Source organism: Xenopus laevis, chromosome 2S (assembly GCF_017654675.1).
Source record: "Xenopus laevis strain J_2021 chromosome 2S, Xenopus_laevis_v10.1, whole genome shotgun sequence".
NCBI classification, from domain to species: Eukaryota; Metazoa; Chordata; class Amphibia; order Anura; family Pipidae; genus Xenopus; species Xenopus laevis.
Genome location: NC_054374.1, coordinates 35058211 through 35081003, shown reverse-complemented (window position 1 = coordinate 35081003; position 22793 = coordinate 35058211). Strand labels below are relative to the sequence as shown.

The window sequence follows — 22793 nt, the reverse complement described above, 5'->3', positions numbered from 1 at the left end:
TACTAGGAGGGGTGATAGTAATAAGAAAGGTATTGGGAACAACCATGTCTTACAAATATGTGTTACTTTAAGCTAGGGATGCACCGAATCCAGGATTCGGTTCGGGATTCGGACAGGATTCAGCCATTTTCAGCAAGATACGGATTTGGATGAATCCTTCTGCCTGGCTGAACCAAATCCGAATCCTAATTTGCATATGCAAATTAGAGGTGGGTAGGGAAATCATGTGACTTTTTGTCAGAAAACATATGCATATGCAAATTAGGATTTGGTTCGTTATTCGCCCAAATCTTTCGCAAAGGATTCGGGGTTGGGCTGAACCCAAAATAGTGGATTCGGTGCATCCCTACTTTAATCTGTAATGAATGCAAGCTCTTGGCCCCTGTTCTCATGCCTTATGCTAGGTGGGGTTGTCGGCATAAACAAGTAAATCGTGGTTCTTCTGCATCCCACGATCTCCAAGGAGTTCATGAGCGTATCCTCACTTTTCTTACCCTCTGCTAAGTAGGGTGGCTCTCTGGAATAAACAAGGTATTAGAGACGTCTTCTGCACCTTTCAATAACCAAACACAGGGGCATTCTCTACAGGGACAGGCAAAGCCGACCAGGTGTCCTAGGCAACCTGACCATTCCCCATAACCCTCACACCATGCAGGGGCACAACCATGACGTTCACACACATGGGTGCAATTGCGACGTTTGCATGCATGTGCAGTAGCTAAGGGGAGAACAGTGGAGCAAGAGGTGGGGGGAGCTACATAGGTCAATGAACAAGGACTAGGGGTAGGCAGAAGACACTTTAATAGGTACCTGCCCAGCGCCACCTAACGTTGCACCCTAAGCAGATGCATCTTCTGCCTACCCTTAGTTCGGTCCCTAGTTCTCTATCCTTAGCTGCCCTGAGGCAGTCTTTCCAAAACTGCCTCCTTGCCCCTCAAGCTTACATTTGGAGATTTTTTTTGACTAATATATATTTTCAGTTACTATAAGTATAATAGGATATATAATTTTAAAATTCTTAAATACCAAAGATGTATACTTCTAACCAGGTTTCTGCTTTTTTTTTTTCTTCTCAGTCTTAAATTCTGCTGCTTGAATCCTTCTACTCCTGTCCATCCCCTGTAAAATATTTACCATAGCTGCTGGTTAATTAAAGTACAGCGTATAACACCCTTCATTCTTTTGCTCCTTACTATACTTGTGTCTCTGTACATTCCTGGCTGCCAACTCCTTCCTGTCCATACTTCTGAATTTCACATGAACAATTCTCAATCTCAAATATAAACTCCTACATCCTACCTTTTGGAACATTTAAAAAAATATCTGGTCCAGTCTTGGCATTTAAGTCACAATATCCAAACCTATATACATAGCAATAGCAGCACTTTTACCCTCCTATTTGCGCTTGTGTGCAACATGTTTATTCATTTAGAAACTGTAGATTAGCATGCTCTGAAAATCTTTTCTAGTTTGTCCTTTAGATAATGAAGCCATGCTGTGTTATATCAGGGTCACCATCTTTGCTAAATGCCACATGTATCTCCGTGTCCTTTTGACCTGGTTGCGCTACAAACTGACATGGTCCAAAATTTTAAAAGAGTGACTCAGGCTCTAAAATTCTGGGCTGGGTCAGAAGCTGTATTTAGTTCTAGTCTGTTTTTTCCATTAGCAGCCAAGAACTAACAAACTTAACAACATATTATGAAGGTGTTTGATTTCCACGGTACTAAGCAAACATATGAAACTTTTGTTCAGCTCTGATCCAAATGACACTCACAGCAGGGATTCAAATGGCACTCACAGTGACAATCCGTAAAGTAAGCATGGAGTGAGTAGTTCATAACATAAAAAACTTGTGTCGTATAAACCTTTAAAATCAATATACACATAAACATGTGTTGAATTTCATTATTTTTTATATAAAAAGCATTCTGATTGTGAAAACCTATAAATGGTGGCAAGTATTTCTATATGAACTATCCAGGAAGGGTTTCCACACCAAGGTGGGGTTCAAAATGGATTGGGGCACAGGTTGGACACATACAGTATGCTACCTCAGAACAGGCACAGACTTGAGATTTTGACAATGAAGTCTCCACAAGTGTTCTGCAGGGTACCCCTATTGTTGCAACAAGACTGCAACCAACCAAGCAAGCAGCATTTCCCTAGTTACTTATGTGTGGCTAAGCTTCTAATCTCCATTGCTTGTGATGGGTCACCATTAAAGTTTAGCATGGCACAATGTCAGTATCAGTAGACTGCACTGCTCTACTGAAAGATAGCTGGCTCCATCTAACCTACTAACCTTCATCAGATAGGACTAACATTGGCATCTTTATTTTCTGTGTGTCACCCAGGTCTCAGACCACAGAATAGCTTGAGATGTCCCTGTAGATACATCACTCTTCCATAAATATATACAGTACATTCTGAATTAAGAAAGTCTGCCACAGCAGTATACATGAAGGAGGGTTGGTGTTGCTTGTTTATGGAGGTACAAATGTCAACTAATTGGTGTGAGGTACTTTATACATAAATCTCTTGCACTGAAGGATGAGAAGGTTCGGTTTCCATATTTTATATCCCTGTTCCCATATAATTTCAAGGTCACATATTTACAGCACTCCCACCTAATCTCTTCTAATCCTCATGGCCAGATGACGGGAATGGGGACTGATATCAGATGATGCTGCCTGCAGGAAAGGTCCTTAATTGTGTTTGTTTTCATATAATTAAACAGTTTCCAAAAATGAAAATCTTAATACGAGAGAATGGGGACTGTCAGAAGATAATGTCTACAGTTAATGTCCTGAGTGTTTTGTATTTAATGATATTGTAAACACTAAAATTAAAATGTCAATCCGACAGAAAACTTTATCAAGTGAGATATACAACTTTCGTATTTTGAAGATTTAACAAAACCAAAATCACAACAGAAAATGTTCCAATGAGAAACAAAATGTACATTTTCTTATGTATTTTTTTTGGGGGGCATCATAAAATAATCAAGGCTTACCTTCTGTGCATGAACACAGGTTTCCAATGAATGATCTGACATGCCTCTATGTTCACTCATTTCAGCTACTTTCTCATGCTAGGAAGGACTTTTTTTTTTTATACCATTTGGGATGATTCTCATAGGATATAAAAGAGAACTGAGATGAATGATTTACTTAAAAAGCAGGCACCCACTGAGCTGTATCCAGTCTGCCAATATCAGGTTTCCATGCTCTACTAGTATGGGGAGTTCTGACATCCAATCAGTGACACTTTAGTGCCTGACGTTCCCTTCTTACACTAGTTAATGATATTGTATGGTCAACAGGTCTTTGTCTAATTTATCAGGATATCTAAGAATGTCCATTAAATGTATTCTTGACCTATGGTATAAATCTAGGCAGGAGCAGTGACCAGCTCCCTACTTCTTTTGGTGAGCCTTATGGTGTCCATTGAAGAAGGCAACCTGTTAGGGATTTTACCTCTATGTACAAGTAAAATTAGTCACACTATGAAAAAGCTTAGTAAACTAGGATTTGAATAAAATGAATATTAATGCTTACTGTACTCGATTGATCAAGATTTGTCCCTTTTAACACAGCTCAAGATGTTATTTGCCTTGATGCTGCTGACTGGCATTGCTTGCTACAGCCAAGTTTATCATCTACAAGGACTCCAATGTCTCTTTCCATAATGGATTTGCCTAGTGCAGTCCCATTAAGGGTATAAGTGGATATTTTTACATCCCAGGTGCATAACTTTACATTTATCAACACTGAATCTCATTTGCCACTTAGCTGCCCAGATTGTCAGTTTGTCAAGATCTGGTTGCAAGGATGCCACATCCTGGATGGAATTAATTGGGCTGGATAGTTTTGTGTCTGCACACACTGATACATTACTTACAATAACTTCCTCTAAGGCATTAATGAACAAGTTAAATAAAAGTGGTCCTAATACAGAGCCCTGTAGGATCCCACTTAGAACCTTACTCCAAGTAGAGAATGTACCATTAAGAACCACCCTCTGTACCCAATCCTGTAGCCAGTTTCCTATCCATGTGCAAACAACATTACTTAGACCAACAGACATTAGTGTAGAAAGCAGTCAGAAACAGAGTTCTGGATAAAGCTGATTTGAGCTCTCAAAATACCCAATGGTGTAATCCATCTGGCCCTGGTGCCTTGTTCATATTTATTATTATAAAGTAAACTTCTATGTACCATATCCTGTGTCATACAATTGGACTTTAATGAGCTGAGCTACCTGGGTCCCCCCTATTGGGTGGGTTATGAATTTCTGACTCCTATATTGTATCCACTGAGGAAATAACTGATTAAACACATTTGCCTTTCCTGTATAGTATCCTATATTTACTGCCCAGCTGTGTGATTCATTCAGGCATGTTCCAGCAATGCCAATTAAATTATATTTTTCACACTCATATTTTTCTGCAGCACCTGTAGCTCTGCCATTTTACCTGTCAGACTTCTTGCATTTGTAAATATACAATTTAATACTGTCACCAGCTTGAAAATTGTGTAAATACAACTTGTTGTCCTCCATGTCATTATCAATACCCCCAAACAAATCTCCACCTCCTCTTTCCCTTACTATGCTCTAAACCTCATCTAACCTATCTTCTATAAAATTACACACTGTTCCCTCCAACCCCCATGGCTAGTTTTAAATCTCCAACCTTCTAGCCATTTTCCACCAGCAACTCACCATCATCATTGGGGTGCAGCCATACCTGACTAAAAAATCAGCCCAGTTCTCCAGAAACCCAAATTCCCAATCCCTCTTCACTACACTAATGTCTCAGCCGCGCATTAATGTCCCTAAACTGTAATGTAATGTCTCTGAGATACTGTGCTCATCCTCAACTTTTTAAAAATTATTCTTGAGGACTTCCCTCCACTCTTCCAAATTTGTCATAAGAACCAATGTGTACGAAGATTGTTGGGTTTTCCCAAGCTCTTCCCAATAGTCTGTCTCCTCATTCCACCACATGCTGAAAGCCTAGAATGACTCAAAAGGCAGTTTGGCATGCAGGCTCCTTGCAATGCATTACTCTATCCACCTTCCTAGCAATGAAATCCAGTATATCTATAACCCGCCTTTCCTTCCTAGCTGTTACAACATGTGTAATAGTGTTTATATTCATTAAATGCAGCTTTTGTCCCCGCAGACTTGTAGTTCATAAATGCCTTCCTCTTCTTTCCTATTAACTACCTAAGGGTGGTCTTTAACACTTTTAAATTTATTTCTTAAGGAAATAAATTGAGAACAGTAATACAGATATTGGATCCATTATCCAGAAAATCTGAATTACACGAGGCCCATCTCTCATAGGGGCAGATTCACTAAAGGGCGAATTGTCGCCAGCGACTGCTTCGCACATAACACACAACTTTGCCAGCCGCAAATTCACTACCACTACGCTAATTCACTAATATGCTAAGTTGCGCCCTGGGCGCCGAACGCTGGCGCCTTTTTGCTAGCGTTACTTCGGCGGTGTGTGTATTTCATAGAGAAGATGTGCTGGAATTTGTTTGTGCCTAGCGAAAATCCGCAAGTGATCTTGCGCTTAGGTCAATTTGCATACGGCGGGTAATTTAAAGTTGTATGGAGGCATTTATTAAAAATGTTGGTTCAAATGCTTGAAGTTACTACTTTTTCTTACAAATGTCCAGGGAACCTTAATAAAGACAAGAGAGTTAATATAATGCCCTAAACATGAGCCCACTGTAAAATTAATGTTCCATATGTTAAGAAATGTCTGGAGAAAACTGGTTACAGAAAAAAAGATTAATTCAGGACTTTTGAAGGCAATTCCGCTTCAAAAAAAAGGAAAAAAACGCCACCTTTTGGAACTCTGATGCATTTTCAGCACACAGGATATGATTTAACTGACATAAGACTGAGGAAGATATAACTTCTTTTTAGCACTTCGCCTGGTCTGAGGAAGTCACCTCTTACCGAATTTGCAGAGTAAGGACCTTCCGCCAGAGTGAAGAGTCGCCTGGTGATAGAATGCGAACAAATGCTAGCGGCGGTCTCTTTCGCTGCTGATGGTAACGCTGGGGAAAAGTCGCTAGCGTTAGCCACTTCACCCTTTAGTGAATCTGCCCGATAGACTCAGATTTTTAAGACAAGTTCCCTTTTCTCTGCAATAATAAAACAGTAGCTTGTACTTGATCCAAACTAAGATATAATGAATCCTTACTGGAGACAAAATAATGCTGTTGTGTTTAATTTATTTAATGGTTTTTAGTGGACTTTAGCTACGGAGATCCTAATTATGAAAAGATCCCTTATCCAGATAAGCCCAGGTGCAAGAGAATTCTGGATAACATGTCACATACCTATAATTTAATATCACTTTTCTGGTTAAACTCAGCATTGGTGAATGTGATAGGGACAGTAGATTCCAAGCTTCGTTATGGCAGGATCAGTGTGAAATATGTGTATCATCTTGCACAATAAAAATGAAGATGAATTATACATTTGCATTGTTATTTTGTGCAAGCTATACTATAATGCATACAGAACCAAGCACCACTACACCACACTGATATGGAAGAGTATTTAGTGATACAAAGGGGCAGCAATGCAGGTATATTATTAAGGGAATGACTCACTACTCAGGAACAACATAAATAACAGGTTACATTTGCCCTCCTATCAACAAACATTGGTGTTTAGTGATGATCTAATGTTAGCTCTCAGCATTTCATGTGACAAGTTCAAACCCTGCATTGTATCTGCCATAATGCATAGAACACCCTGCATCACTTCTGTTTCCAGCTCTATTCATTAGATAAGCTGCACAAAGCTCTTACTTATTAGAGGAATATTATGTAAACTATTTTATAGAAATGTTAGTACAGGTATGGGATCCGTTATCTGGAAGCCCGTTATCCAGAAAGATCAGAATTATGGAAAGGCCGTCTCCCATAGACACCATTTCATCCAAATAATAACATTTTGAAAAAATGATTTTCTTTTTCTCTGTAATAATTAAACAGTAGCTGGTACTTGATCCAAACTTAATTATAATTAATCATTATTGGAAGCAAAACCAGGATATTGAGTTTATTTAATGTTTATATTATTTTCTAGTAATCTTAATGTATGAAGATCCAAATTACGGAAAGATCTGTTATCCGGAAAACCCCAGGTCCTGAGCATTCTGGATAATGGGCCCCATACCGCATATTCGCATTTCAGTACACATTTGCACTGCTCTTGATAAAGTAAACATTTACGTATTGGTGAAATGCATTCGATCACATATGGCATTGCAACTACGATTCCTGGGATTAATATCAATGAATGGCAAACATATAAAGACAAATTTCTTTCCACACATATCAAAAGTGCAACTATTGGAATGTTTTGCCCTCTGGTATAGTCCTGCAGCTTCAAAGGGCATGTAAAGTCTAAAATAGAATAAGGCTAGAAATGCTGTATTTTGTATATTAAATATAAACATGAACTTACTGCAAACAAATAATTTATGCTTTCAAAGTTGGCTACAAGGGGTCACCATCTTGTAACTTAGTTAAACATATTTGCAAGACTAAGACTGCGCACATGCTCAGAGTGGTCTGGGCTGCTTAGGGATCGCCATAAACAAAGCTGCTTGAGTTCTGCATGGCTGGGAAGTAAGGCGGGGGCTCCCCCTGCTGTTCATAAGTATGATTGTTTCCCTGCTCAGCAGTTAGGGACCATCTGACAATTCCTATCCACAGCAGTAAATGAAGGGAGAATTTCACTGCATACAGTCAGGTTTCTTATAAAAATGGTACACATTTTTAAATTAAATTATACTGGAGATATTATACTAGAGATAGGTTTCTTTTCTATTAAAGAAAGTAAAAATGGGATTTTATTTTTTTGCCTTTACATGCCCTTTAAAAAGCGGTTGGATGGTGTTTAGCAAGTGAGGGAATACAGGGTTGTGGAAATAGCTCATAGTACAAGTTGATCCGGGGACTGGTTCGATTGCCATTTTGGAGATTTTTTGATCAAATTGGAGAAGCTTCAAATTTTTTTTTGCATTCCTCTGGATCAATTAGCAGTTATGCAGGTTAAAAAAGAGTTAACACTGTAGGGCCCTATAGAGTAAATCTTTTCACCATTTCCTTGGGTTATTGGGTAGAATCCCTGTTACAGAATAACCTTTACAGTGATAGGCTGAGAGATTTGATGACACTGCTCTGACTCACTCCTATATAGTGTGTGCAGGGAGTGGCCACTTCCTCTTTTGCCTCTGGATGTGATTCCAGCTGGATGTGCTCAGGGGGACTGAGTGCAATAGGCCCAGAAAAAGGCATGTGTCCAAGTCGGGGACCAGGTAACCCCGTGAATGAGGAACAGATATACTAGGGCAGACTTGTCATAGTCTCTCTAGGAGAGAAAGGCAGATAGGATAGAGAGAAAGAGCAGCTGAAGCTCCAACAAGGATTTGCAGAAAGGGAGTAGCTTCCCAGAGGCTCTGTGTGTTGCCTCCAGTCAGGGACCTCAGTGAAGAGAGACTGTAGGGTCCTTTGCCCTTTTTGGCATAATAAACTGTTCCTGATTGAGAACCTCCTGGCGCCCAAGTTGTTTTTGTGTGCACAGTAGCCTGGGGGGGATGTAGTTGCACTACACCATAGAGGGAACACTTCCACTTAGCGAAGGCCCTGCCCTGGGTGTAAGTCGCGTGTAACCCATGCTCTAGTGTTCTAGCTGGTGGATTAACCCCCTATGGCCCAAATTGGTGTTACTTTACTATGTATAGTTTCTCTATATTCTATATTTCTTATCTTATGCTACATTATCTATATTTTACGCCTTTTAACATTTTGGAAACTTTTTTCTGCCTCCGCCCACTTCTGCTGGTGTCACTTCCAGTTTGCAGCAACAGCACTTCCTGTTTAATGGTGGTCAGCTGTTGGGGAGAAGGCAGTTGTGTTTTATTTTCAGATAAAATTCAATTTAGATAGAAAGGAATTAAGAGAGAGAGAGGTGGAGAAAAGGAAAGTGGAGAGTCTCAAGGGCTAAAATAAGAAAGGAGGTAGTTTAACTGCAATAGGGATGTAGCGAACCACCGGCAAAATTTGCGAACAGTTCGCGAACAGTTTGCGAACTTCGAACATCCGAAAATCGTTCGATTGGAACGATCGAAGGATTTTAATCGTTCGATCGACCGATTTTCGTTCGAATCGAACGAAAATCGTTCGATTTTAGCGATCGAATGGTCGAATGGTCGAACGATTTTGACGCGAACGCCTATTGGCGAACGTCGCGCGACGTTCGCAAACTTGCGGCGGACGCGAACAGCCGATGTTCGCGCGAACAAGTTCGCCGGCGAACAGTCCGCGACATCCCTAAACTGCAACACTAGCCACCAGAATATAGCCTCAACCAATAGTGAAAGGAAACGTGAGCATTAATGATGATATGTATTCTCTTTGTTAGTGTCTCAATAATGAAAAGCCTGGAAACTGAAGCTACTGCAGGTTTGGTTCTTGAGAGTTAAATAATTAGAGTTTGCCACCTCCTCCCCTTCACCCTATGTTGTGACTGTTTTGTTAGCAGGAGTCCATTATTTGGGTGATACCTGCTGTATGCACTGGTAATCTAGTATAAATGTAATTGTGGTAAGGAGCAACAAGGATAGTTTTACATGACCTTGGGCGTTCTCCTGTAATACTGTATCCTATCCTATATCACTGGCATCAGTGGTTATAACATCACTGTGTAGTAACATAAACAGGAAACCCTCAACAACATGATTTTTCTTACAATATAATAAATAAATACATAAATAAATAGACACTATTGCAGAGTTTACTGTGTAAGCAGAATAAAATTAGACAAGAAGTGACAAAAACTCTTGTAAGATAACAGGGCTCCAACAATGAAAGCTTCTTTTTCTTAGACCAGTGCTGAGACCTGCCCACACAACACAGCAGAAAGCAACAGTTTAATCCATCATTTTCAACCCTACTTTACCTTGCACTGCATTCTTGCTCAAACACAAAAAGGCTGTTTTACATGGCCATACACGGAGAGATCCGCTCGTTTGGCGATGTCTCCACCTTCAGGTGGGCAATATCGGGCTGATCCGATCGTGGGCGTTAGGGCCCAACGATCCGATCCTAACGGTGGTTTTACGGGCGGTCGGATCGCGGGACCGCATCAACGAACAGATGCGGCCACGATCTGACGGGATTTTTAGTCCCATCCGATCTAGATCTGGCCGACGGGGAAGCCCGTCGGGGGGCTCCATACACGGGCCAATAAGCTACCGACTCGGTCTGTCGGCAGCTTTTATCGGCCTGTGTATGGCCACCTTTTGGCGACAGTAATTTGGCGTTATACTTTTTTGGTTTTTTATCTTTTGAGTTGCAAAATGTTTGTAGATGTTATTAAATAAAAAGGTGGGAAAACAGAAAAGGTACTGAATACATTTCATTTTTGTAGCTACATACTGTACTCAGGGACACATTTATCAATATTTTGATGTGATTTATACAGGACAGTTGCCCCATTTTTATCCCTATACAGGCAACTCTGGTAATTGCGAGTGATACATAACTATATTTGTACATCTGTATCATTCTAGAGAGTCACAGGAAAGTGTTTTACCCAAAGTAGAAAAAAATGATCTAAATGAACTATAACACTATAGAAAAATTGAGCAGGCACTTCCAAGGACCAATCTTCCAGGCAGACTTTATTAAATTAAAAAGTATTTTATTTATTCCAGTGCACTAGGACACAACCTAACGTGTTTCGTATAAACAGGATATTTAATCATCCTGAGATAGAAAAAAATGATCTAAACTATAATACTACCATGGCCAAATGTAACTCCTAAACCTCTCATCTGTTCCTAGAAGCTTTAGTATCACATGACTGTGCAGCACAGGCTGTAGCTATATCAGTTCTGGTATTAGAAACTAGATCATTCCAATAATACGCCTGGGAGTCAGGAGCAACACAAGCATCTGCTGAGACATTCGGAACAGCAAAATATGTTTTGAGATGAGTCTGAAAAATAAGATGTGTGTGTTGTAACAGTGTTGTAACCTTGTTGAAAACATATTTGAATATACAAAGATTTTATTTAAGACTTAACACTTGCATTTCTTTAAAATCAACAAATTTCATATATTCATAATAAAATACAATTCATTGTTTGTAAAGAGTCCATAACAGAAGGTTTGCTTCAAACAGCTTATAAGTAAATGCTACCTGGAACTTATTTATAATTTTAAATACATTGTATTAATATAGTTTGTCCTTTTTCTGATGCTGATTCACTTAAACTTCTTAATTTTTCTTCTATTTTGGAAATTGGCTTCAGTGTTAAAATGATAATGACAAGTACCAACTAAAGATTGGAAAAGTGTATTGGAGCAATGAGATCTAATACCTCTTCTTTACCATCTCCCTGCCTGGAAAAATCAGGCTCCAGTTTCTGGCCTTGGTCAGTGCTGGAGAAAAAAAAACCAGCCTAGTATTGCTCCACCCAGCCCATTATAATGGCATGCTATTAAGCACTAATAATAAATATTAAGGTTCAATAAAGCCTGATATTCTTAAGTATTGATGGGATGGGAAATAAACAAAATCATTTTGATAAATAATCAAAATTCCAGTTTATCCGTGGTAGAAAAACCCTCACACAACTCACAAATTTGATTCTTGATAAAGATGCCCCTGACTATTGAGAAGCTGAAATCCTACATCAGGCAAGCATAAGACAACATTTCACTTTAAAAATGAAGGCAGTTGATCTCCTCAGTAGTGATGGGCGAATTTATTCGGCAGGCGTGAATTTGCACGATTTGCCGCCGGCTAATAAATTTGCTTAATGCCTGCGGAAAAAAAATGGCTAAAAAAAACGCATCAAAAAACAGCCGCTGGCGTCAAAAACGAGACGCCGGTGCCGCTTCGTGAATTTTTCAAAGTTTCACGAATTTCGCAAATTTTTTGGCGAATCGAAACACCGCAAATTTGCCCATCACTACTCCTCAGTTCCGAACGCTTATAGCGGTTAAAGAAGAGGTGATGCAACACAGCGGGAAACATGCCCTTGTCCCAACTATTTTGAAACATGTTACTGGCATCAAATTAAAAAATGAGCATATATTTTTAAAAACTGTCACATTTGATAATGTTGTTTTTGTTTTATTTTCATCTGTATAGGGTCTAAATAATTTGCAATGCATTATGGTTTTCTATCCCAACCTGTTTGGAAACGCGGTTGTGCAAATAAAACACAAAAACTTTAGGGCTTATTTTCTAGAATATTGCAAATGTCACGTATAAAACCAATGGTGTAAAGTACAAAACAGGAAAGGGTAATACATGGGTGTAAACTTGCTCTAAATTAATGGCCTAATTAAAACAAGGTATTGGGCTTCTCTACATAAGTGTGCACTGATCATGCTACAAATTGGGCACAACTGGCATATTGCTAAATGTCACTAGCATAAATAAGTGAATAAAAGCACATTGTGCATGCAATTCTTTGAGACTTTTTTACTTTTGATTGCTCTTCTTCAGGCCTAGGGCGGCAAAAAATAGGGGCGGCATGCCGCCCAGCCACATTATGGGGACGTTCGCGTCCCCGTTCAATTACACCAGCTGAGCCGGCGTTTTTTGCCGGCGCGCTGGGAAGGCGGGCGCTAGGACCGCACGGCCGCCTGGTTGGACCAAGCGGCCTAGGGGCGGCCGGAAAAGAAATCCGGCGCTGCTCTTCTTGCACCATTTTCATAAAACCATATTTGTAATTGCTAAAACAAATGACCATACAATACTAAGAGCTATCACTGTATTCATAACTCATTTTAAATATTGATATATTAGGATGCAAATCTGATATGATCTATATTTGCTAATTAACCTAGTTTTAATCAAGTTCTGAATATGAACCCATTTCTTATCTATGTTCTAATAAAATGTAAATTTCAGTTTAATAACTATGATGGCATAAACAAGCATATAAAGAGGAATTACAGTATAATAGAAAATTAAACGCATCAATTAAAGTTGTAGAAAAGTTAGATTTGTGATTGAATACCTCTAAGAAGCCAGTTAGAAGCAAATGTCTGTGTGTAAAGAACACCTTTGACTGATACAAGTAAAAGGCAGATTTCTTAAAGAAAGAGGGGAAATCCTTTTCACATTTTTTTCACTACTGGGGGGAAAAATTATTTTAACCAAGTGGGATCAATTAGAAATACAGAATTGATCATCATAATGACATCATGCTCATGTCAGGATTTTATGCAGGATATTCATAATGACAAATTACTACTCTTAGAATTGACTTAAAGGGCATGTAAAAGCAAAAAAATAAAATCCCATTTTTACTTTCTTTAATAAATAAGAAACCTATCTCCAATATACTTTTTTAATTAAAAAATGTGTACTGTTTTTATAAGAAACCTGACTGTATGCAGTGAAATTCTCCCTTCATTTACTGCTGTGGATAGGAATTGTCAGATGGCCCCTAACTACTGAGCAGGGAAACAATCATATTTATAAACAGCAGGGGGAGCCCCCGCCTTACTTCCTAGCCATGCAGAACTCAAGCAGCTTTGTTTATGACGATCCCTAAGCAGCCCAGACCACACTGAGCATGTGCATAGTCTTAGTCTTGCAAAGATGCTTAACAAAGTTACAAGATGGTGACCCCCTGTAGCCAACTTTGAAAGCTTGTGGTGCAGTAAGTTCATGTTTATATTTAGTATACAAAATACAGCATTTCTAGCCTTATTCTATTTTAGACTTTGCATGCCCTTTAAGAATGGTGGTGGCTCAGGCACAATAAATTAGCTACAGAAAGTCAAAATGATTTCTAAAATATTGCTTGCTTCTGTGAGGAGTTAAACATAAAGTAGCACCATACAGGAGGGGCTCAACTAGAGGAGCCCAAAGTATACTGTGTAAGCCCCAGGCAGGTAACAAAATAAACATGCTCTTCACAGCGTAAAATAAACTACTTAGAGTAGCCAACGTTAACATTCTGAATTAACATGGTGGTGCAACCAATGTTTACTTTATTCTTATAGTACGGCATTCTAGGCACCTGCTATGTCCCCTTATACAGAACAATGCACAATGCATAAAGGCTTCTATAGGCTTTATACAGGAGCAGTGACCAGCTCCATGTTGTAGCTCCCACCCTTCCCAGCTATAGTCAGGTGATCCCACTGGTGGCTAATAAAAGGGCAGCCAAGTTTGGGAGTTTTACTTTAGAAAGCAGCAAGTAAGTTGCAGGTAAAATGTATAATGAAGCAACAGAATCAGATGAAAATTGAGAGTATAACTGGCCAGATATGGGATGACTTTGACCTAGTTGGCCACGTCAGTATGCACAAAATGTCTCTTTCTTAAATATATTGATAATGGGTTGAGTGCAGAGGTCTGTATTTGTCTATATGTATTTTGTGGTCACAGCTAGTGATGGGCGAATTTGGGCCGTTTCGCTTCCCTGAAAAATTTGCGAATTTCCTGTGAAATTCGCGAAACAGTGAAAAATTTGCGAAGCGGCACTGGCTGTGGATTCGCTGGCGGCGAATCGCGGGAATTTGTGCCTGGCGAATACATTTGCCCATCACTAGTCACAGTCTCATTGCACCCCCTGCAATGGTTTTAAAATTTAGAGGTGAGCACAACTTTCCCTTGGTTCTTATAGCATAAAGGCTTCTGTATCTCATTGGAAAACTTTTGTTTGTACCTGGTTGTGTTGCAGATTTCCAGATGTCATGGGTCCAAACAAGGCTTCCTCCACTGGAGGTCTGCCACCATCTAACTAACCATTTTTCTTGCATTTTGTTTTCTTCTGCATATAACAAAACGAATCTGCTATAGTTAGGTCCATAAATCTTTGGACAGAGACAACTTTTTTCTAATTTTGGTTCTGTACATTACCACAATGAATTTTAAATTAAACAACTCAGATGCAGTTGAACTGCAGACTTTCAGCTTTCAAACTGTAGATGTTGCCACATCCAATTTCTCGGATGAGCTTTTCTCTGCTTCATTGATAATGACATAACAGAGGAATTGCCCACACCTGTCCATGAAATAGCCTTTGAGTCAATTGTCCAATTACTTTGTTAAACCCACTGAATTAAAGCCGAAAGTCTGCAGTTCAACTGCATCTGAGTGGTTTCATTTAAAATTCGTTGTGGTAATGTCCAGAACCAAAATTAGAAATAAAGTTGTCTCTGTCCAAAGATTTATGGACCTAACTGTATATCCCTGCCTAGTGTACCAATAACAGAAGTGCAATAGTGGACAAGCCAATACATGTTTCTAATCTTCCAACATATAAATAATAACAACACATGGTTTGGAAAACAAAACAAAAAAATCCCAGCATTTGTGTCCCTTTAAATATTTATCAGCTGTGCACCTAAGTTTATGGCCTGGCAGAGAACTGTGCCAGAAAACAGTCAGGCATCTATTTCAACTGTCTGGGTATCCTCAGTGTGATAAAGATTTCCAGCTGAAGTGGAAACTAAACTGAATACAGACTAATGGGAGCATTTTACTGTGCAGCAGCAGAAAGGCATTTTGTTTTTGTTTATGTCCTGTATGCATATATTTAACTGGTGCTAAATCTCAAGAACTGTGCTCAAAAGCAATACATATGGAACATCATGTCCAATTAATGAGAGGAATCAAGTTTAATGCATGAAACTGATAGATCCGGCTAGGATAGGCAAGAGAGATAATACCCACATCTGTTAATGTAGCTACATAGCTTTTTGGCTGTGATGTAGGAATCATTATTTGTCGTGTTCCTGCCCTCTGTGTCCCTGGCTTAGCTCTGATCTCAGGAAGCTATGTAGTTCTGCCTCTGTTTGCATTCTATTCCTGTAGCTGTGAGCTATGGTGATATCATTCAGCCATGGCTGGGAGACACATGTCAAGCTAAAGCAATGACTAATCAGGATATTTACTATAGTCTTCTAAATTCGGTAAGTCCAGCTCTAATCCACTGCTCTTCATTTGATGTTTAAACCAAGGCGTAGAATTGGAAAGACAAAAGGGTCATCCAAAAGAACGTTACGAGGCACAAGCTGAACTTGTTTATAACCTGTCGGAGGGCTGGATCCTATCACTTCAGTGTAATCAGCAGAGATGATGCCTGCAGGAAAGGAGAGACTGCTAATACTTTCTGGACAGTACGTCTCATCATTATATTCAGCCTTCTGACAGCAAAGCCGAGCTATTCATTTTTCACAAGTATTGCAGCTGGAGGTGAGAAAAGAAAAATACTGAAATGATTCATTAAGCACGTTATTGACAGGGGCTGAAACTGCAGCAGGCTTTTACATTACTAGGAAGAACTATTGCTAAAGTTAACACATTTTTCCTCTTGCTTACGCTCATTATGCATCATGAGTTCTTTTTTGGCTTATTGCAAATCTCATCGTGGGATGGTGTTTACTCAGTACCAGATGCTCAGAGCCCAGAGACAGTTGTGCGATGTTTCTCTCATAGTGGATGGAAATGAATTCCCCGCACACAAGTCCTTGTTAGCTTGTTCAAGTGATTATTTCCGAGCCATGTTCAAGGACTATACCAAAGAATCGAAGGCTACGGTCATCCACCTAAAAGTCATCTCATCCACGGGCCTGCAAACCATTCTGGATTTCATCTACACTTCATGGCTGTCTCTTTCATTGAACACTTTGGAGGATACTTTAGAAGCTGCAAGTTATCTCCAGGTCCTGGACGCCATACCCTTGTGTAGTCAGTTTCTGATTAACACTTGCGACTTTGAAAGCTGCTGTTATTCTGCCAATATTGCATCCAAGTTTTATCTTACAGATGCATTGACTGAGGCTGAAAAATACATCATTAATAATCTCTGGAGGCTGTTGCAGGAAGACCTGTGTGACATTGAGCTGCTTGAATTAAATGTAAAATCAATGATAAACTTTATTAAGTCAAATGATATCCCTAGGGTTTCTGAGAAGTGCCTTTTGACTTTAGTGCTGAACTGGCTCCAGTATGATAATACTAGACTTGCTTATGCTAAAGTGCTCTTCGATAATATTCGATACGCACTGCTACCACTGGATATATTACGCAAACTATATACTCAGACTGATGTGCCTCTGACAGCATCCATTAAATGTATGATTATAAAAGCAATAAATTACCATTCCGCTCCTTCAAGACAACCCCTTTTGCAAGATAAATACAGCACCCTGAGAAACCAAAAGGGATGGATAATGCTGGTTGGAGGAACTGCTAATGAGACCTTTGTTGAAAACATGCTAGGATTTGATGTGTACAGCCATAAATGGCGTTCAGTAACCACCCTACCCCTCAAAGTTCAGCACCACTGCACCTGTGTAATTGGTAACTTCCTTTATGTACTCGGAGGAGAAACTCCAGAAAGGCCACAAAATGGTACAAAGGATGCAACCTTAGCTGTAACAAATATTGTATATCGGTATGATCCAAGGTTTGACCAATGGCTACAAGTTTCTTGTATGTTAGAGCACAGAGCCCAGTTCTCTTGTTGCGTCGTTGATAAGTACATATTTGCAATAGGTGGCAGAGGTGACCAGCAGACACTTTTATCATCTGTGGAACTCTATGATATTAACAGAGATACTTGGACAAAGTCTAAAGATTTGCCATTTAAGATGCACGGCCATGCTAGCACTGTGCACAACAATATCATTTACATCTCAGGCGGTAAGACCGATACTCAAGTGAACAGTTGTAAGGATGTGTATTTACTTAACAGGTTAGAGGGCCAATGGAAAAAGCAAGCTCCTATGAGTATTGCAAGGTTCGGGCATCAAATGGCTACCGTAAAAGATTCGATCTTTACATTTCTTGGAATATATGAACCATTTTCTGACATAGAAAAGTATGAGCCCAAACACAATCAATGGACCCGCCTGAGGCCTTTGCCTTTTGATCGATTTTGCTATGGTTTGGTTGTAGTGGAGCAAACTGTTCTTCTTCTTGGAGGTAAAAAATGGCAAGATGCTCAAGAGGTGCCCACTCAGAATATTGTAGGCTATGACACAGAAAATGACCGCTGGGAAGAAATATGTAGTCTGGCTTTTCCTTTTAGTGGTTTACAGTGTTCTGTTCTGAAATTGTCAGATATAACAGAAAGCAATGAGAAATTCTCTAAAGCGTACACTCTAAAAAAAAGTACAATAAGTTCAGGCATTGAAGAATAGAAAGCTTGCAAATATACAGTAGAAACATTAATGTATGATAACTCATAATAAAATAATCAGAAAGAGATTGGGGGTTATTGATAAACACTGGGCAAATTTGCACCAGGGCAGTACCCGGTGGCAACCAATCAGATGACTGCTTTCAGTGTTCAATCTACAGCTGTCTGTAAGGCCAACTACTGTGTCGCAATAGTTGTTGCAAATAGAAGCAAAAGATATCTTACAATATTTACTATTCACATTTTATTTATTTCTTAACCACAGTCTCTCTAAAGGTATCCATTCTTAAATGCAAAGAATCAACACTGCTATGCCCCCACATTCAAGCATTATCTCATGCATTTGCTTATCTTTAAGGTGATCAAGCATGGGCTAACCTTCTTATTGATGAGTCTGTGGGTGATTTCCATGCAATATTTGAATTATACACAGTCATTTTTACTATTATGGTTAAGACAAATTGATGTTGCACTGTACAATTTGAGTTTGCTGAAAAATTATGAAACCATGGATGGTGGCCTGCAGATGGTCCTTCTTCCAGGATTACATTCTAAAGTTGGCCATGTATTCTCAGATTAGATCGGTCTAAAGGAAGTGAAGATGCAGCTGCTCTTTACTCCCTGTTGCTCCGGTCATGGGGGGTGTCAGCCTAAACCAACAGCAAACTTAACTGAAAAGTGGCCCTGCACAACATAAATATTGTATGCAAATCACCATACAGAAGGGGCCAGAGAAGAAGGGGGACCTTACTTTGTTCTATTTCGGTGACTATGTTGCATTTGCAATTCCTCATTGCTGTTCATTGCTATAAAGCACTGTGTATCTTGACAGCGCTATATAAATAAATGATGATGATGATGGTGATAAAACAATCCCTGCACAGTGAGACTGGTGAAACTCTGGTTACTGGTTTGTATTGCATGGATTGTTTTTTTTTTTGGGCTTTTAGTGCTTTTAATGAATTCTTGCTTACATTTCCCGTAAAAAAAACAAAAACGTGCACTTTACATATTAGGAAAACTACATGCCATTTTTAATACTGTAACGTAGTTATTTAATATAATGCCTATTGGGTTCAAAAGAACCCCGGAATCCTTTCATCGTTTAGAGTGTGTTTTCTTTGAACTGTATAAAATTTGTCAGAATACATTTTGCAAAGATTATTAGAAATTTAAAATGCTAACCTTATTATTTTGAGTAGAAAGAAAACTTTACCCATATACTTGTCAGAATGTGTAAATTTCAAAAAGATGTGTTTTTCTGGTTTTTTTTTTTTTCATTTTGCGACACATAGAATGTAAGCAGTGTGAGTTTTTCTTTTTTTGGAAAATTTATTTTGGGGTCAACTTCATTTTAGGATACATAAAATACTGGCACTTTGTCTGGAATGCAGGAATAATGCAAGTCATTAACATTTGTATACACTATTTTCATTTTGAGGTCTCGGCATGTAACATATTTTGTAGTTCTTGAAATGTTGGGCATCAAACTGTTCAAAAGACCCCTGACATTCCTATTTAGGATTTTATCTAAGAAGTAGAAAAACATTTTGCAGCCATCAGAAAGTGTTTGTATAAACGTAGGGGCAGATTTATCAGGTCAAAGTGAATTTTCGGATTAAAAAACTTCGAATTTCGAAAAAAGTTTTGGGTACTTCGACCATCGAGTAGGCCAAATTCAACTTCAACTTCCAATTGAAAATACTTTGAATATTCGACCATTCGAAAATCATAGCACTGTTTCTTTAAAAAACTTCAACACTTTGCCACCTTAAACCTGCCGAATTGCTATGTTAGCCTATGGGGACCTCCTGGAACCTACAGGCAACATTTTAGTTTTTTTATTGAAAAACGTTCGATCGATTAAATTGTTAGAATCGTTCGATTCTAACGATTTCTACGATCGATAAAACTATTTTAATTTGATCAAAAACAGCTAAATTTAAACAATAAAAGAACTTTCGACTATCGAATTTTTTAATTCGATGGTCGAATTCCGAAGTTTTTTCACTTTGAAATTCGACCCTTGATAAATCTGCCCCTAACTGTTAGGGGCCTTGAAATCTCAATTATGCTGAATTCTGGCGTGGTACTTTGAGATTTCAGTACTGTACTGCTGAGGATTTTTGATCTATATAACTTCAGCATACTTTTCTTGTTGGTTGTATTTTTGTGCATACAATAAAATATTTTGAATTCATTTCTCTGTATGATGAGAAACAGGTAGAGTCATATCTTGAACCCAAAGTGGAATTTCCCAGAAATCAGGTACTTAAAGGGATTTTGTTGTGATCTGGTGTAGTTTTGTGTAAACAGTGTAATTTATTTCCAAATTACACTGTTTACACAGAAAATAATTCATGCTACCATGTAAAATTCTTAACCCAACAAGTGTAGTATTTTAGTTGTAATATTGGTGTGTAGGCGCCATCTCAGGTCATTTTGCCTGGCCATGTGCTTTCAGAAAGAGCCAGCACTTGAAGAAGATGGAACTGCTTTCAGGCTGTTGTTTCTCCTACTCAATGTAACTGAAGGAGTCACAGTGGGACATGGATTTTTACTATTGAGTGTTGTTCTTATATCTACCAGGAAGCCGTTATCTGGTTTCCTTCCCATTATACTGCTGAGGAGGGGGAAAGGGAGGGGGTGATATCACTCCAACTTGCAGTACAGCAGTAAAGAGTGACTGAAGTTTATCAGAGCACAAGTCACATGACTGGGGGCAGCTGGGAAACTAACAATATTTCTAGCCCCATGTCAGATTTCAAAATTAAATGTAAAAAAAAATCAGTTTGCTGTTGTGAGAAATGGATTTCCAATTTCCGCATCAACTGATGCGTTTTGAAAAAATATTTTTTTCCCACAACAGCATCCCTTTTATATCTATATATATATCTATATATATATATATATATATATATATATATATATATATATATACATATACAAAGGCTTGGGCACACACTGCAAGTACAAATACCTGGGTGCTGAACAGAAAAATTGTATATCCACTCAAATATGCTGACGCACACCAGGATTTTTCAGGTTTCCAGAAAAATCCTGGTGTGAGTCAGCATATTTGAGTGGATATATATATATATATATATATATATATATATATATTTGCTCACAAATTCAATTATTCAATACAGTATCATATTGAGTGGTATCGGTTGCCACTTTTTGAATAAAAAAGCAGGCATTTCATTTTTTTCCTGCTTAATCTTTACTTAAAATATGCAGTGGCATGCATTCAAGATGCAATAGTGTGAGGCTATGAGGACCTGTAGGGCGAGGACCATATCAATGCACCTATATGATTCTTGCCTATTGGGATTTCCAAACCTGCCTGATAGGTATCTGGCACCGTTCATGGTCTAATGCTGACATTCTTGGGCAATGGTAGGGTTGGCCGGGTGTAAAATGGCTGCCTGAGTTCCAAATTAGGAAATCCGAACCGGACTCTGAAGATCTCCATGTCATTGTTTTACCTACCTGATGTCAGAGTCCCATCCACTAAATATGACTGCACTTCCCCCTGGCATCACACAGCATATCCGCAGCTTCATTAATGCCACAGGGTGCGAGATCTGTCTTGCTTCATTTGAGGCACAATAATTACGCAACAACAATCCTTGGTTTTTTTTAAGAGTATTTATATATTTATATATTTATATATATATCGTTTCCTTTTGGTCCTGTAAAACAATACATCTCAACGCACAAACCATGAGCACAAACCATTTTTCATGGGGAAAAAAATACAAAGCCGCATAACAGTTTAATGAACAATCTGTATTCATGCACAAAAAAATGGCTATTTTATTTAAACGGTTTCTTTTTTGCCTAAATGATGCAAAATAATACCCTGGATCTAGTTTTTCCAACATAATGAAATATTGATTTCTGAATACGTTTTGGCTTAGATGATGAATAAGTGAAAGACAGCCAAGGAAGGGCACTCATCCCCCTGTGCAAGTATGCAATATTTATAAAATATTTAGAATGAAGTGGCTGTTCAGCACAAAAATCAAAACATCTTAATCTTTATAAGAAATATAGATAAAGCATCATCCAAACTAAGGTTTTAATACATTCAGTGAGATGCACAGGCAAATGCTTATTGCAAAAATATAGAAGCATGTTCTGCCAGCATTCTAATGTTCTAAGCTCCTGCTTGACCTTTATGATGACATTTTAGAGTATCAGCTCTACTCTATAGAAACAAGACAGAGCAAATCTCTCAATCATGCAGCTGCTTGCACAAATATGATATTTGATCAACTATATAGATGTAAATACAGTGTATAATTGATATTGGCTGAGAGCATAAAGTTACAGCAGACCAGACATCAGAGACTTTCCAGGGCTAAAGCAAGGTCAGTGCTTAATTGTGAGTAGATACCACTCATTTTGACTAAACATTGGCCCGTATTCATCACCTTGTGATCTTCTTAAAAACCGCCTCTTAGACTTATGCTAAAATAGGAAGGTTGGTCAAGGAATCAATATATCTTAAATATTCGATTTGTGCTTTCCTACAAAGGACACTTGAGTTAAAACTGGT

At 38.7% G+C, this 22793-nt stretch overlaps 1 protein-coding gene across 1 annotated transcript; it reads left to right on the top strand.

The window, feature by feature from the left end:
• Nucleotides 1–15229: 15229 nt before the first annotated feature.
• klhl34.S (kelch like family member 34 S homeolog) lies at nt 15230–18311 on the top strand. Its single transcript, XM_018248547.2, has one exon. The coding sequence runs from the start codon at nt 16416–16418 to the stop codon at nt 18225–18227; it is 1812 nt and encodes a 603-aa protein (XP_018104036.1). The 5' UTR covers nt 15230–16415; the 3' UTR covers nt 18228–18311.
• The last annotated feature ends 4482 nt before the right edge of the window (nt 18312–22793 follow it).

What these genes read in the sequence shown, in the direction of transcription:
- klhl34.S (XM_018248547.2), top strand. Translation starts at nt 16,416, where the DNA reads ATGAGTTCTTTTTTGGCTTATTGCAAATCTCATCGTGGGATGGTGTTT.